Genomic DNA, 12,958 nt, shown 5'->3' with positions numbered 1-12,958 from the left:
TGTGCAGATTTTCAGGCATTATATTTCGATGATCTGTATTTATTTAATTTTATTTATTCATGTATTTATTTATTTGGAATACTTGTACTTTTGTAATACTCAAGTAAAATGGAAAGTATATTATGCTAAAAAAAAAGTTTAGTTATTATTAAAGCAATTATGCTTTTGGCCAAATACTTTTAACTGAGTTTGATTTTCACTTATCTGTATCTTGAGAGATACTGTAATTTCAGTATCTGTACTTTCACTTAGGTATAATTTTTGAATACTTATTACGCCCCTGCCCAAAGTGAGGAGATCCATTGGAAGACAAGGAATCAATCTACAGGTGCATCTCAATAAATTAGAATAACGTGGAAAAGTTCATTTATTTTAGTAAATCAACTCAAAATGTGAAACTTGTGTATTAAATAAATTCAATGCACACAGACTGAAGTAGTTTAAGTCTTTAGTTATTTTAATTGTGATGATTTTGGCTCACATTGATCAAAAACCCAACAATTCAAATTAGAATATGGTGACATGCCAATCAGTTAATCAATTCAAAACACCTGCAAAGGTTTCCTGAGCCTTCAAAATGGTCTCTCAGTTTGGTTCACTAGGCTACACAATCATGGGGAAGACTGCTGATCTGACAGTTCTCCAGAAGACAATCATTGACACCCTTCACAAGGAGGGTAAGCCACAAACATTGGTTGCCAAAGAAGCTGGCTGTTCACAGAGTGCTTTATCCGAGCATGTTAACAGAAAGTTGAGTGGAAGGAAAAAGTGTGGAAGAAAAATATGCACAACCAACCGAGAGAACCGCAGCCTTATGAGGATTGTCGAGCAAAACCGATTCAAGAATTTGAGTGAACTTCACAAGGAATGGACTGAGGCTGGGGTCAAAGCTTTAAGAGCCACCACACACAGACGTGTCAAGGAATTTGCCGAACCACAGACAACGCCAGTGGCGTCTTACCTTGGCTAAGGAGAAGAAGAACTGGACTGTTGCCCAGTGGTCCGGAGTCCTCTTTTCAGATGAGCAAGTTTCATATTTCATATGGAAACCAAGGTCCTAGAGTCTGGAGGAAGGGTGGAGAAGCTCATAACCCAAGCTGCCTGAAGTCCAGTGTTAAGTTTCCACAGTCTGTGATGATTTGGGGTGCAATGTCATCTGCTGGCGTTGGTCCATTGTGTTTTTTGAAAACCAAAGTCACTGCACCAACAATTTGAATTGAATTACTGAAATAAATGAACTTTTCCACGACATTTTAATTTACTGAGATGCACCTGTAAAACCTTCATGTAACAGACAACAAATATCTGCGACTTTGTAAGTTACCGAACACACACATTAAAAAAAGAAACACTAGATGTTTGTGTACCACAATACAAAGCACCCTTTCCACACTGTATGACGTGACAAAACAACTAGTCTACCAATCCGGTTAGTATCACACTTCAGAACTTTGACGAAAATGTGGTTGTGAGTTCTAAAAATATTGTGGTTAACTGAAGTATGTGTGAACGTAGCAGTGTTCTACTGCTGTGTAAAAGTGACCATAAGACAGTTGAAAAACAGTGCAGTCAAAGTGAATTTGAGTCATGTTGAAAATCCTGCCAGAGAAAATAAACACACAAAATTTGTTCAATAGATCTTTTTTGAAATCTTAACAGCACATTAGCTTATGTGTGGTCAACAACCATGAAGGTAAATGCAGAATTGTAGGATGTCCAAAGAATGGTGTTCGCCAGCAGGTGTGATTATGATATTGGAACACATTCACTAATCTGTTCATTCTGAACTATTCATAAGAAATATTGCTATTAATACTTTTCACCGGCATATACTGATTGACAAAACAAAAACAAAAAAACAGCACAGTTACAATGCTGACCAAGAAGCTCCAAACTCCACACGGTGGGGTTACACAGGAACACTTCTGAGGGGACTTTGGTTTTGTACCTTTGTAAAACCCGGGTCTACACATGTCCTGTAACAATACCAACAGAATCAAACCGAAAAACAAGGTTATTAAAGAACTATTCACTCAAAAATCATTTACTCGCCCTCATGTCATTCTTAACCTGTTTGGGCCCTTTTCATGATACTTTCACAGTTCTTTGCATTCTTTTTGATGCTTGAACGTGTTTCACAGATGAAAGTCAGCCATACAAGTATGTCTCGACAAAAGGGAGAGTAAATGAAGACCGAATGTTAGGTGAACTATCCTTCTAAGATCTTAACTTAAAAGAAAGAAGAAAAAGGCACACAGAACACGATCACATTAAATACAAAATTTGTTGCATTTTGAAAGCACTACCAAAGTTTCTAACCTCTACGTTACACAAAACAATCGCCCAGCCGCGCTCTCTCGGCATCCTTCTTTGAGAGAGTGCTGGCTCGCGGGGAGCACTTTATTGGAAAGAGATGACTTTTATGTCTCTTGTTTGACGAAACTAGCAGAGCAGGTTCACCTCACCCATCTGCCGTCTCCTCGGCTACATTTCCTTTAGCTTCTTTGACAAAGTGCTCCAGTATATTATCTGCCTTAATACGTGTTCTGTTACAAAGCTCTGAACCTTGCGATCAGTTTGCGTGATGATCGTTCTCTGTAGAGTATCTGATATCTGGGTTTAGTCACAGACTTGTCATTTCAAGTAGAACAGATTTACTAAGTGCTGCTAACAAAAACAATCTCCGTTTTGTCTGTCGTAAATGCAATGAATTAGCCGAACTATCCAGTGTCTTGTGACTTGAATGCTGATGTATTCTTTAGTGTACATATCAGCAATATAATAATTCTCTAAATCATTTAAACGCATACCAACACTGCCCATTGAGGTGATGATATCACCTGACTTAAAAACCGCTCCTTATTAATCATCACTGTGTAAATAGAGTCATGACTCATCTTTCATGGTGCGCAAATTTGGAGGAATATTAACATACAAAATAACACTGTTGTGGTTCAAGGAGAACAAATTGTTATTTTTAGGGTTATGAGCGTGAGGAGGGAATCCAGTGAAAATCACAGCTTCGTCCACAATTAACTGTAGTTCTGGCCGTTTAAAAGTTGAGAAACATCTGGTGATAGCAGTTCTGGGTGGTGCAGTTCTGACTTATGGCTTCGTTTTTTTCAGTTCTAGATGAATCAGTATATTGCTTTGATATTGCCATGAGTTTTTAACTAACACTGCACTTATTGAGTGCGCATGACTAGTCTTTCATAATCAAAGTCAGATGCTTTGAGTGATTTTGTTCAGTACAAAATGTGTCAATATTTAATTGTGCCACCGAACAGGCTCCGTATTGCAGATCTAGTCTTTGTGCTACATACGGCACGTAGCGAGCAACTCCTATCCTGCGGTCAGTTCGGAGCCCCCATTGCAGTTGGCCTGAACACCACGCCATCCGGCACTCTATTGTGAGAGAGCAGCAGGTGGGACCACTGGAGAACGAGGAGGGAGGTAGGGAGGAGTTTCATGAAGTATAAAGATTACAGCTCACATTTGCTGCAACTTAAACGTTGAACGTACAAAACTCAATCCGTCCCTGTGACATCATCTCATCCGTCAATTCATCCGTAGTGAGTCAGAGATCAAGGTAATTAATACTGGTTATTCGAGTCTCGGCTTATTTCACCAGCACAAAACCATGCTGGGGGTCTACCGTCTCCATCATTTCGCTGTCCAGAAATGGGTCGGCCAATGTCAGCCCTTCGTACCCAGCCGGGCCGCCCTCTGCAGGTGGAGGCAGCTGCCCGGGATCAAGAGGATAGTCATATTGCTCAGGGTACAGTGCTTCTCCTGAGGCGGAGTGGCTTGGATCGCAGGCTGGGTAGGTGTAGTTGAGGGGTTCGGGGTGTTGGGGCTGCAGCTGAGCGGAGAAGCTTTGTGGTAGAGGCTGCATCTGAGCATAATGGCCCAGGTAGTGCTCATACGGCAGGGATTCTGGGTTGGGCTCCATAAGGTGGCCGAGAGGCTGTGCATGTGCAAACTGAGGTGAGGCCTGTGAACTCTGCTGATGTGCTGGTGCTATCGAACCCTGGGGCTGAGGTGGGGCTCCAGAGTCCTGGTGGCCCATGGTTGCACAGGGAGCGTAAGGATCCTCCACAATGTGCATCTGGTTAAAGTAAGCCTGCATTTGGGATTGTTTCTGAAGATACAGACGTTTCTGTTGCAGCCTGCGGATCAAACAGAAGGGGTTTTATAGATAGATCACCGGTTTGACATTAAGGGAAAGCAGAGTAATCTGTAGTTCCTGAAATACCTGTGTTCCTGCAGCTGCTGCTCAAGACTGCGAGGAGTTTCTTTGCAGAACATCTGGCAGCTGCTGGGGCTGTTGGCCATCAGTGTGGCTTTCTGTACAAAGATACACAATGGTGAGGATTGTGAAATGCAGAGCTGTAGAAATCGTCCCGCACTGCCATGGACATCTATTGAAATACTGCAGTGAACTTTTTGACGTTTTATCACTTTTATTGGTAGCAATAACAGAAAGAGGACAGAAAATGGGTGGGGGGGATGGAAACAGGGAATGTTGCAAGTCAGATTCGATCCTATTCACTAATCGCTAGAGTATTAAATAATAAATGATTTGCAAATGTCTAGAAGCTACAAAACTCACTGACGAAAGGATTTGCTGGCATGGTGCTATGTAATTTCTAAGGTACTCTTGTTGGTTTGGAGGATCTTGCTATGTTTTGTCTGTCTTAAACTATTATTAATAACCAACTCCTATAGACCACGAGGCAATGTGCTTTATAAATGTACACACATCTCAGATGAGCTAAAATGTGTGTTATTTAGATGACGTTGGCAGAAATAAAGGTGCGTCACCTGTATTCTGTGAGAGAGGTACTGCGGCTCCAGACTCTGTCTCCTTGACAACAGCGCAGGGTGTGTTCCACCTGAGCACAGAGCAATGTCGTGCTGGTGTCCTCTTTCCTCCTGCACACAGAAAACATGTCAGTGCCTGTCTAGGCAGCCACATTGACGGCTGTGCACTCAAATGCATGAATTCATTACTTGGTTATGAAAAGGCCGAATAGCTGTCCGCTGACCCAGAGGGATTCTGGTAAAAACTAGTGCTGTCAATCGATTAAAAACTTTAACTAGATTAATCACACATTTTTTCTGTGATTAATCGCAATTAATCGCAATAAAAAAAGAAATGTTTTTGTACGTTTTTAATATATTTTTTAATGTAATAATTTCACAGTTAATCAAATTAACGTAGAAACAACATAAAAACAGTACATTTTAAATACTTGTTTAAATGGCATCTTTTTATGAATGAAGGCCAGTATTAGTGATATTAATACAGCAACTGATTTTTTATTATTTTTTACATTTATTATTAGGCTTCAAAAATATAACAGTTTTTAATTTAAGTAAACTTAAAACAATGCTAACATAATAAATGTCATGTTTACTCCTGCCCTTCCTGTCTTAACAGTTAGGAAATATACAGAAATTTAATAAAGTTATCAAATTTATATGCAGTCTGCACTGCATAAACTATAAATTAAATAGTTAATCCTTATTAAAGCTACAAAAGTTATTTAGTCAAGAGCAGCGAGTCATTTTCTCTGTTCCCTTTGTTCTTTAACTTTACTGACAGGAAGCTTTATTGGCTGCTGTCCCTTTAAGAGCAGACAGACACGCGGATCTCACTGTTTATATACTGTCTGATCTTGCCTCATTCTCTCACAACTCTTTTTGTTCATTTTAGACTTTATATAAATCATTTAAGATTGCTCTTATGAGGATAATCGACAAAACTGGCACTTTGGGATGTTTATTGTTAGTTCAAGCGCTTAAGAGAACTGGATTCTGGCGCCCTGTCTATGCATTGTGTGTGTGTGTGTAGCCTACGTGTGTATGTGTCACAAAACAGCGCATTCTCTTTTGTCTTGCCACGCTTGAAATGTTTAAAAGCATTTAAATAAATAAGAGCGTGATCATATAATGTAAAGCTAGCCAACGGATGGCAGAAAATACGGATGCTGCGTTAATTGCGTTAAATATTTTGACACGTTAAACCAGACAAAAATTAATCGCATGCGTTAACGCGTTAATGTTGACAGCACTAGTAAAAACATGCTAGTCTTCTCTAGTAGCAATTCCTCATAATGACACATGGAAGATAATTTTCACTTGTATATTAGCCCAGTAAAATGAACTCGATTTAGAGCCTTTTTTTTTCTTGGACTTCATCTAGACACTGGCGCCTGCTCAGCGTGGTATCCCTACGTGTTATTCCCATAAGTATTTATTTGGTCTTTGGTGAGTCTGCATTGGAGCATTGGGCACCAGTCACCAGCATGTTACTCAACAATGGGCGCATTCAGGGGTCTTACCGGATGGACAGTAAACAACTGACAATTGGCTGCTTCTTCTGCCGTAATTACATAAACGGGGCTGTCTGTGTGTCAGTAGGGAGGTTAGAAGGGTAGAAGAGTTCAAGTAAGGGCATTCTGACAGTTTCCAAACAAAGTAATGCACACAGTGCTTCTTGGAGTAATGCATTTCACAAAAATGGAAATGGAGAAGGTTTTGGTAACCTGGATCACCTCAACCTTGCAATGATGCCACCATTGCATCAACATCCCAGGATTAAGGCCCTTTCCCATGACTCCAATTAATTTAATTATATGCACATATGTATATCAGTTTAACAAACTTGAGTGTCACATGATCTTCCAGAAATCAATCTAATAAGCTGATTTGATGCTCAAGAAAACAGTTTTGCTGTTTAATGTTTTTGGCTTATATAAAGAGAGAAACCATAAAAACACACATAATACAACATAATTAGTTACTATGTTAACCTCTTTTTAGCCGCCTTTTTTCAGTTTGAAACCTCTGAATTAGTCATTCCTGATTGTAAGGGATACTACAAAACCGATCTCAGGTTAGCTTCCCTGGTGGACTGACCTGTAGTGCAGGGTCCAATAAGTCATGTGGATGGGCCTGAGGGCTCAGCAGCCCAAGGGAAGGGGTTTCTCCAGAGCCCATCTGCTCATACACCTTATTTAGCTCCAGGATACCTTTGGTCCGTGCCAGATTCTGTAGGTGCTGTCTAAAGGCCACCAAGCCTACATAAAGAGAGGAATAAGATTATGAATAATAGCACTGAATGAGTTATTTCCGAATGACTTACAGATCAGCAGATGATGTTCCACCCCCTGTGTCCACATCCAGTGGTCATGCATTTTCACATGAAGAAGAGGAAGAGGAAGTGGAAGTGACTCATTCCCTCAGGCCCACTGCTCTGGTACGGTTCTACCATGTGATCAAACTCAACGTGGCTAATCAATCTATTTCAGGAGAAGGTATGTTCAGGCAGGCTGCAAATGCTCAAGTGCATATTAAAATGCCATTTAGTGGTTCTTGACTCCTCTGCTGCAGAATGGAAGAGGGTTGAAAAAAAGGATTCTCAGGTTTTTTTAGGGCTTCAAGTGATTAAGGGTAATTATTCAGGCCACGGGATGAGAGAACTCAATAGGACCGAGTTGGCCTAATCTTCAAAGCGCTCTCTGATTCAACATAATGATTCATCTGACAGGGGGTGGTGCATTTAGAGGAAAACAAGAGAGAAATGGAGAGATGGTTTGTGAAAATAACAACAAGTTTGAGAGAAAGAGAAAGAAGAGAAATCGAATCCAACGCACATAACACAGTGGGATCCAATCATCTTGAGACCACTAGTAAACATGGAAACTTTTGCATATTTTTAAATGATTTAATATTTTAACACATTTTTCTTTTAATTTCAAGCCATTTTAATATTTTTATATTCAATATAAATTACATTATCAGTATAACAACAGTGTATTACCGTTGTGCTGCTTAATATTTATGCAGAATCATTGTTTTTTAGGATTTTTTAATGAGTAGAAAGTTCAAAAGAACAGCATTTATCTGAAATAGCTTTTGTAAATGTCATTTTGATAAATTTAATGCATCTCTGCAATATAAAAGTTAACTTTATTACAAATTTTAAAAATAATTTATTTTAAAAAAATCTTGTCAACTCTAAGGTTTGGAATGATACTATATATATATATATATATATATATATATATATATATATAGTCTCTCTGTAATCCCAGGATGCTTCTCACCTTGTGTGAGTGAGGTGTCTGATGCTCTGCGGCCCTCGCGGAAGCTGATGGGAGAGCGGTTGTGTGTCTCTCTCCTCTGGGCGCTCAGCGCTTGCATGGCGGGGTTAGCGGGCCGAGCGCTGATGAAGGGCGGAGTCATGGGTGTGTTGCCCAGGACGACCTCGTTATGAGAGGGTGCATCCTCCAGTAGACTGAGGTCACTGTGCATGGAGCCCATATCATACTCTGAGTCCACGCTACCCACTAAGGGGTTATGACCCACGCTGAACAGTTTACCTGGGTAAACAGAGAGGTGATGATAAGTTATCATCTTAACACTTGTGAAACAGATTATTGTGATTTCACTGTCTTTTTATCTAAACTGATACTATTAATACAGGGATAATGAAGTGGGGTTTGAACCTATAACCTTGCGGTTACCCTGAAGCCACACCCACCTCCACTGGTCATGATTCCTGGCTGATTGGTGACCTCAGAGAGTGTGTGTCTGCGCTGTCCAAAGCGGGCTGTCTGATAGGCATTGAAGACGTGGGTATGATCATCCTCTGTGTCCAGCTCCTCCGTCTCAATGCCCTCATCTATAGATGTCTCCATCATGTTGCTGGGGGACGAGGCGCTAGATTTGCGAACAGCCAGAGGGGGCAGGGGGTCCAGCATGCAGCCGTTGACCTGCAAAACAATGTAAAGATCTCTAAATATAATGTTTTTTTTTGTAGTGAAAAGTATTTGGAAAGCTTTTCTAGAGGACCAGAAATTGCAAGTGGGAGATGTTAATTCAAAGTCGCAAATCTGAGATTTAGTCATAATGCAAGATAATAAATCATATTTTAAGTTCCATAGTTACTGTAAAACTATACGAAATGGTCACATTTATCAGAAATAGTTGCAACTGTGCAATTATGATAAAGACTAATCTCAAAATGTGTCATATGTTGAGATAAAAAGTCTATAAAGGTATAATTTACAGATAAAAGGTTGCATTTACAAGAAATATATTTTATATATGCAATTTATGCATTTCCTTTAAAAGGCTTTGGAGATGACATGCATGTTTCTTTTTCTTCGGATGAACTCTCACTTAACCAGTTTTGTAGATAAGACATTTGCCTTCAAGCATTGTATTTCCCAAGTACAAGTTCTAATCTCCCATCAGCCCTCATAAATTACTCTTGAGGCAAATTTCCACTCAGTCAGCACCAAACACACAAACTTTAACGTGCTTTGTGATGACCAGCTGAACTTCATGAGTACATTCCCTAATGATTTGGGGACATACTGAGTGTAAACAAAAGCACTGAAGTCTCTCCATTTTTGCCTTTTTTATTGCTCCCTCTCTTTCACTCTTGCTTTTCTCTCAAACGAATGAGTGAGCTGGAGAGGAGGGGGTGGAATTCTGGAATGCAGGGACGGGAAGTGTGTTTTGGCTGAGAGGGCTGTCAGAGCCTCATGCAGACAGAGTACAAGGAGACATGCCATCAAACACACACTCAACCAACATGGATCATCTGGATGAGTTGAGTTTCCTGTAGCATGCTGGGCCAGGAATTCTTTTATCCCAGCACACGGTTAAAGAATGGCCACAGATTCTCTATTTTTCTTCCTTCCTTCTATCTCTTTCTGTCTCTCTCTTTTTTTTTCATTTCAGCCCATTATTTTGCCCGGCCCTTTCACACACAAACAGTGTGATTATACAGACTCTGAACGAATTATGTAATCCCTGCCATCCCCTCCCAACCAGGGGTTGTGTCGTACTCTCTGAGACCAAGATTCATATTTTAAACATCTCACGCTGGAGAGTGTCACTATTCCTCCTCTGATCTTAAAAGGGAAGTATGTCATTTTTCAGTGCAAATATGTCTCATCTTAATATGCAGAGACAACTATAAATAAGATGTTTGCAGTCATTTATTTCCCTCAAAATGTAAACACCATCTCTATGGAGCTTTCAAAATATTGCTCAGCTAGTTTGAACAAACAGCAAACTAGCTAGACAACAGCAACACTGCCTCAACCAACGGTGTGAGTTTGGGGCAGGGCTATCTGTTTGTTCAAATGGCGGCTTGTTTGGGGAAACCTGTGTGAAAACAGACACTATTTTGTGCAATCCAAGATATAACTTGCTCCACTTCAGAATGAACATTGTTTTTTTGCTAATGTCACCAAGTCCTCCTGTCCACACTCCAACCATACATAGCTCTTTGTTGAAAAAAAGAAAAAAAAAAACTTTGTTATTTGTTAATTAAATCTAAATCTATATAAATATAATAATATTTATATATATAATATATATATATATAAATATATAAATATAATAAATCTAAATATTATACTTTTCAAGCCAATGATTTAACTAAAAGATTCTTGAATCGTGGTTATCGTATAGAATGGATCGAAGATGCCAAAAAGAAATTCAACGAGACATCTCAAATGCAGTGTTTGCGAACAAAACACAATAATAAAACGCAAGATCATAATGCTCCCATGTGCATGATAAAATACTCTGCACTGGGAGCGGAGTTTCGTAGAGTCCTAAACAAACATTGGCATATTATTTCAAGTGATCCTAAATTATCAGGTGTTTTCAAAAATGGTCCGAAATTAGTTTTTAAACGTCAAAACAATCTTCGTGACTTACTTGTTAAATCTGAATATCCTTCACGTGTCAAACAAAGTATTCCTTCTCTTCCTCCTGGTAATTATAGATGTGGTAAGTGTGCCCAGTGTGCTTTTATTCATAAATGTAAATCGTTTAGTCATCCACACACTGGTCGTGACATTCTGATACGGGGTACCATTACCTGCGCTTCCACTCATGTAATTTATCCAATTCGTTGCCCTTGTGGTCTTGCATACGTGGGTAAAACATTCAGACAATTACGCACTCGTATTAGTGAACATCGCAGTAACATTCGAACTGGAGATATGCGCAGTCCTATAGCGCCTCATTTTAGGCAAGCAGGCCATAACGTCAGCGTTTTACAGTATATCGGTATAGAAAAGGTAACAAAACCCTTAAGAGGAGGAGATTATGAGAATAAATTATTACAGAGGGAAAGTTTCTGGATTTATACTTTAAATACATTGTCACCTTTAGGGTTGAATGAGTATTTTGATATTAAGCCATTTTTATAGAGATTCAAAATGTCTTTGTAGCTTGTATCTGTTGAATGATTTGTTTTTGTCACATAATAGACATGACTTGTATGTGTCATATGACTTGTATTTGTCACATGATTGCTTGGATGTGCCTAATTAAGGTGATCACCTGTGTCTATTTAAAGTTGACTTCACTTTACATTGATACTGTGCCTGATGAAGACCTGAAGGTCGAAACGTTGCTTGAGCTTAATTAAATTCCTCCTCACTTCTTTATTTGATTATATTATTCAGTTGTCTTGCACCTGCATCCTATTTGGATGTTTGGGATGTGCACACCATTTTTTTTATTGAGTCTTTAGCGAAATAAATCTAAACCCATTAAAAAAAATATTTGATAAAAAAAAAACTGAAATAAAATATATAAGAAAATGTAAACTTGCCAAAGCAACATTTTTCAATTTCAATTAAACTTGAAGTACTAAAATAACTAAACTAAATTAACTAAAACCGATGAATACAAATTTATTAAAACTATATGCATAGATTAAAAAAAGAGGAAAAACGACTAAAATGAAAAAAAAAAAGCCTACAAAATTACTAAACCTTTAACTAAAATTAAAATGAAACCAGAAAATATAAAAATAAAATCTAATTCTAAATATGAACAAAAATTATAATAACATTAATGATACTTAAATAACACTGGAAATGACTTTATTTTTTTTTGCATTAAATATCCTAGTCAAATGTCGAAAATGTCATTTAAATAAATACCAGCCAGAAAAACGTCCTACTGAGTTTTGCATCAATTACTTCCTCTTCTAAAATATGTATTCAAGAAACAATGTAAACATTTCTTGTTGCAACAAAACTCTAACATCCATATATGTATACAGGTGACATTTACAGATTAAAAGTTTTACAAGAAGATGAATTTTGTACATTGTTTATTGAAGACATTATTCAAAAGAGAAACTGACTAATGCAATGTTTTAGCTAGGGCTGGACGATTAATCGAAAAGTAATCTAAACCGAAATTTAGAACCTCTAACCGACGTAATTTTCCCATGTCAGTTATTTCCTGTTAATACTTGCCCCTTAAAAGCGTGTGTAGCCACATGATTCTACCAGTCATTGACATAAAAGCAAAACATGGAGGTGAACGCCGGTTCAACACATAGTGAAGGCGCGCGAGCGGTGAGCTTTGAGTCTTCAGTAAACTTTGTCAGTTGTATTTGTTTTATGGTTTGGATGTTCAAGCGATTAGACGATCGGATGTGTATTATTATATATAGCTACCATGTTCACGCAGCTGCATTGTGGCACGAAAACTCATAGCTGTGAAGATCGCGCGCACAGAGGAACGCAGATGTCAGCGCTGTCCTGTGATTTATCACTAAAGTATCTTAGAATCTCAAAACTAATTATAGCATATTTTTCTACTTTTGTTGGAACTAGGCTATTTACAACCCCCAGCTTCACAATAATATAGAGACGGTATGACTAATTCACACACGCAATCACTCGTACTGGTACTGTTTACCTTTAATCTTTATTTATCTCTTACACCGAGCAATAATATGTAAGAAATGTTACGAACATAGAAAAATAACTGCTGATAGTGAGCTATGATTGTTCTTTCAATAGGAAAAAATATCCCACCTTTAATAGTCGATCTCAACCGTCTGGCTGAGGCCAGTCTAAAAAGACGCTCAAGACAGTTGACAGAACGCTGCTGCGTGTCG

The 12,958-nt window shown here is 38.6% G+C and overlaps 1 protein-coding gene across 1 annotated transcript in view; it reads right to left on the bottom strand.

The window, feature by feature from the left end:
- Nucleotides 1–435: 435 nt before the first annotated feature.
- LOC132122770 (serine/threonine-protein kinase SIK2-like) overlaps nucleotides 436–12,958 on the bottom strand; it is a 37,097-nt gene continuing 24,574 nt past the window's right edge. Inside the window, exons 10-15 of the mRNA XM_059533162.1 lie at nucleotides 8,552–8,783; nucleotides 8,115–8,390; nucleotides 6,925–7,085; nucleotides 4,825–4,935; nucleotides 4,256–4,347; nucleotides 436–4,169 (exon numbers count right to left, since the gene is read on the bottom strand). Coding sequence (XP_059389145.1) covers nucleotides 3,620–4,169; nucleotides 4,256–4,347; nucleotides 4,825–4,935; nucleotides 6,925–7,085; nucleotides 8,115–8,390; nucleotides 8,552–8,783 — 1,422 coding nt within the window. The 3' untranslated portion in view covers nucleotides 436–3,619. The remainder of the gene's footprint in view (nucleotides 4,170–4,255; nucleotides 4,348–4,824; nucleotides 4,936–6,924; nucleotides 7,086–8,114; nucleotides 8,391–8,551; nucleotides 8,784–12,958) is intronic.

This window comes from Carassius carassius, chromosome 41 (assembly GCF_963082965.1).
Source record: "Carassius carassius chromosome 41, fCarCar2.1, whole genome shotgun sequence".
NCBI lineage: Eukaryota > Metazoa > Chordata > Actinopteri > Cypriniformes > Cyprinidae > Carassius > Carassius carassius.
The sequence above is the reverse complement of the archived record's forward strand: the minus strand, read 5'-3'. Positions and strand labels throughout refer to the sequence as shown.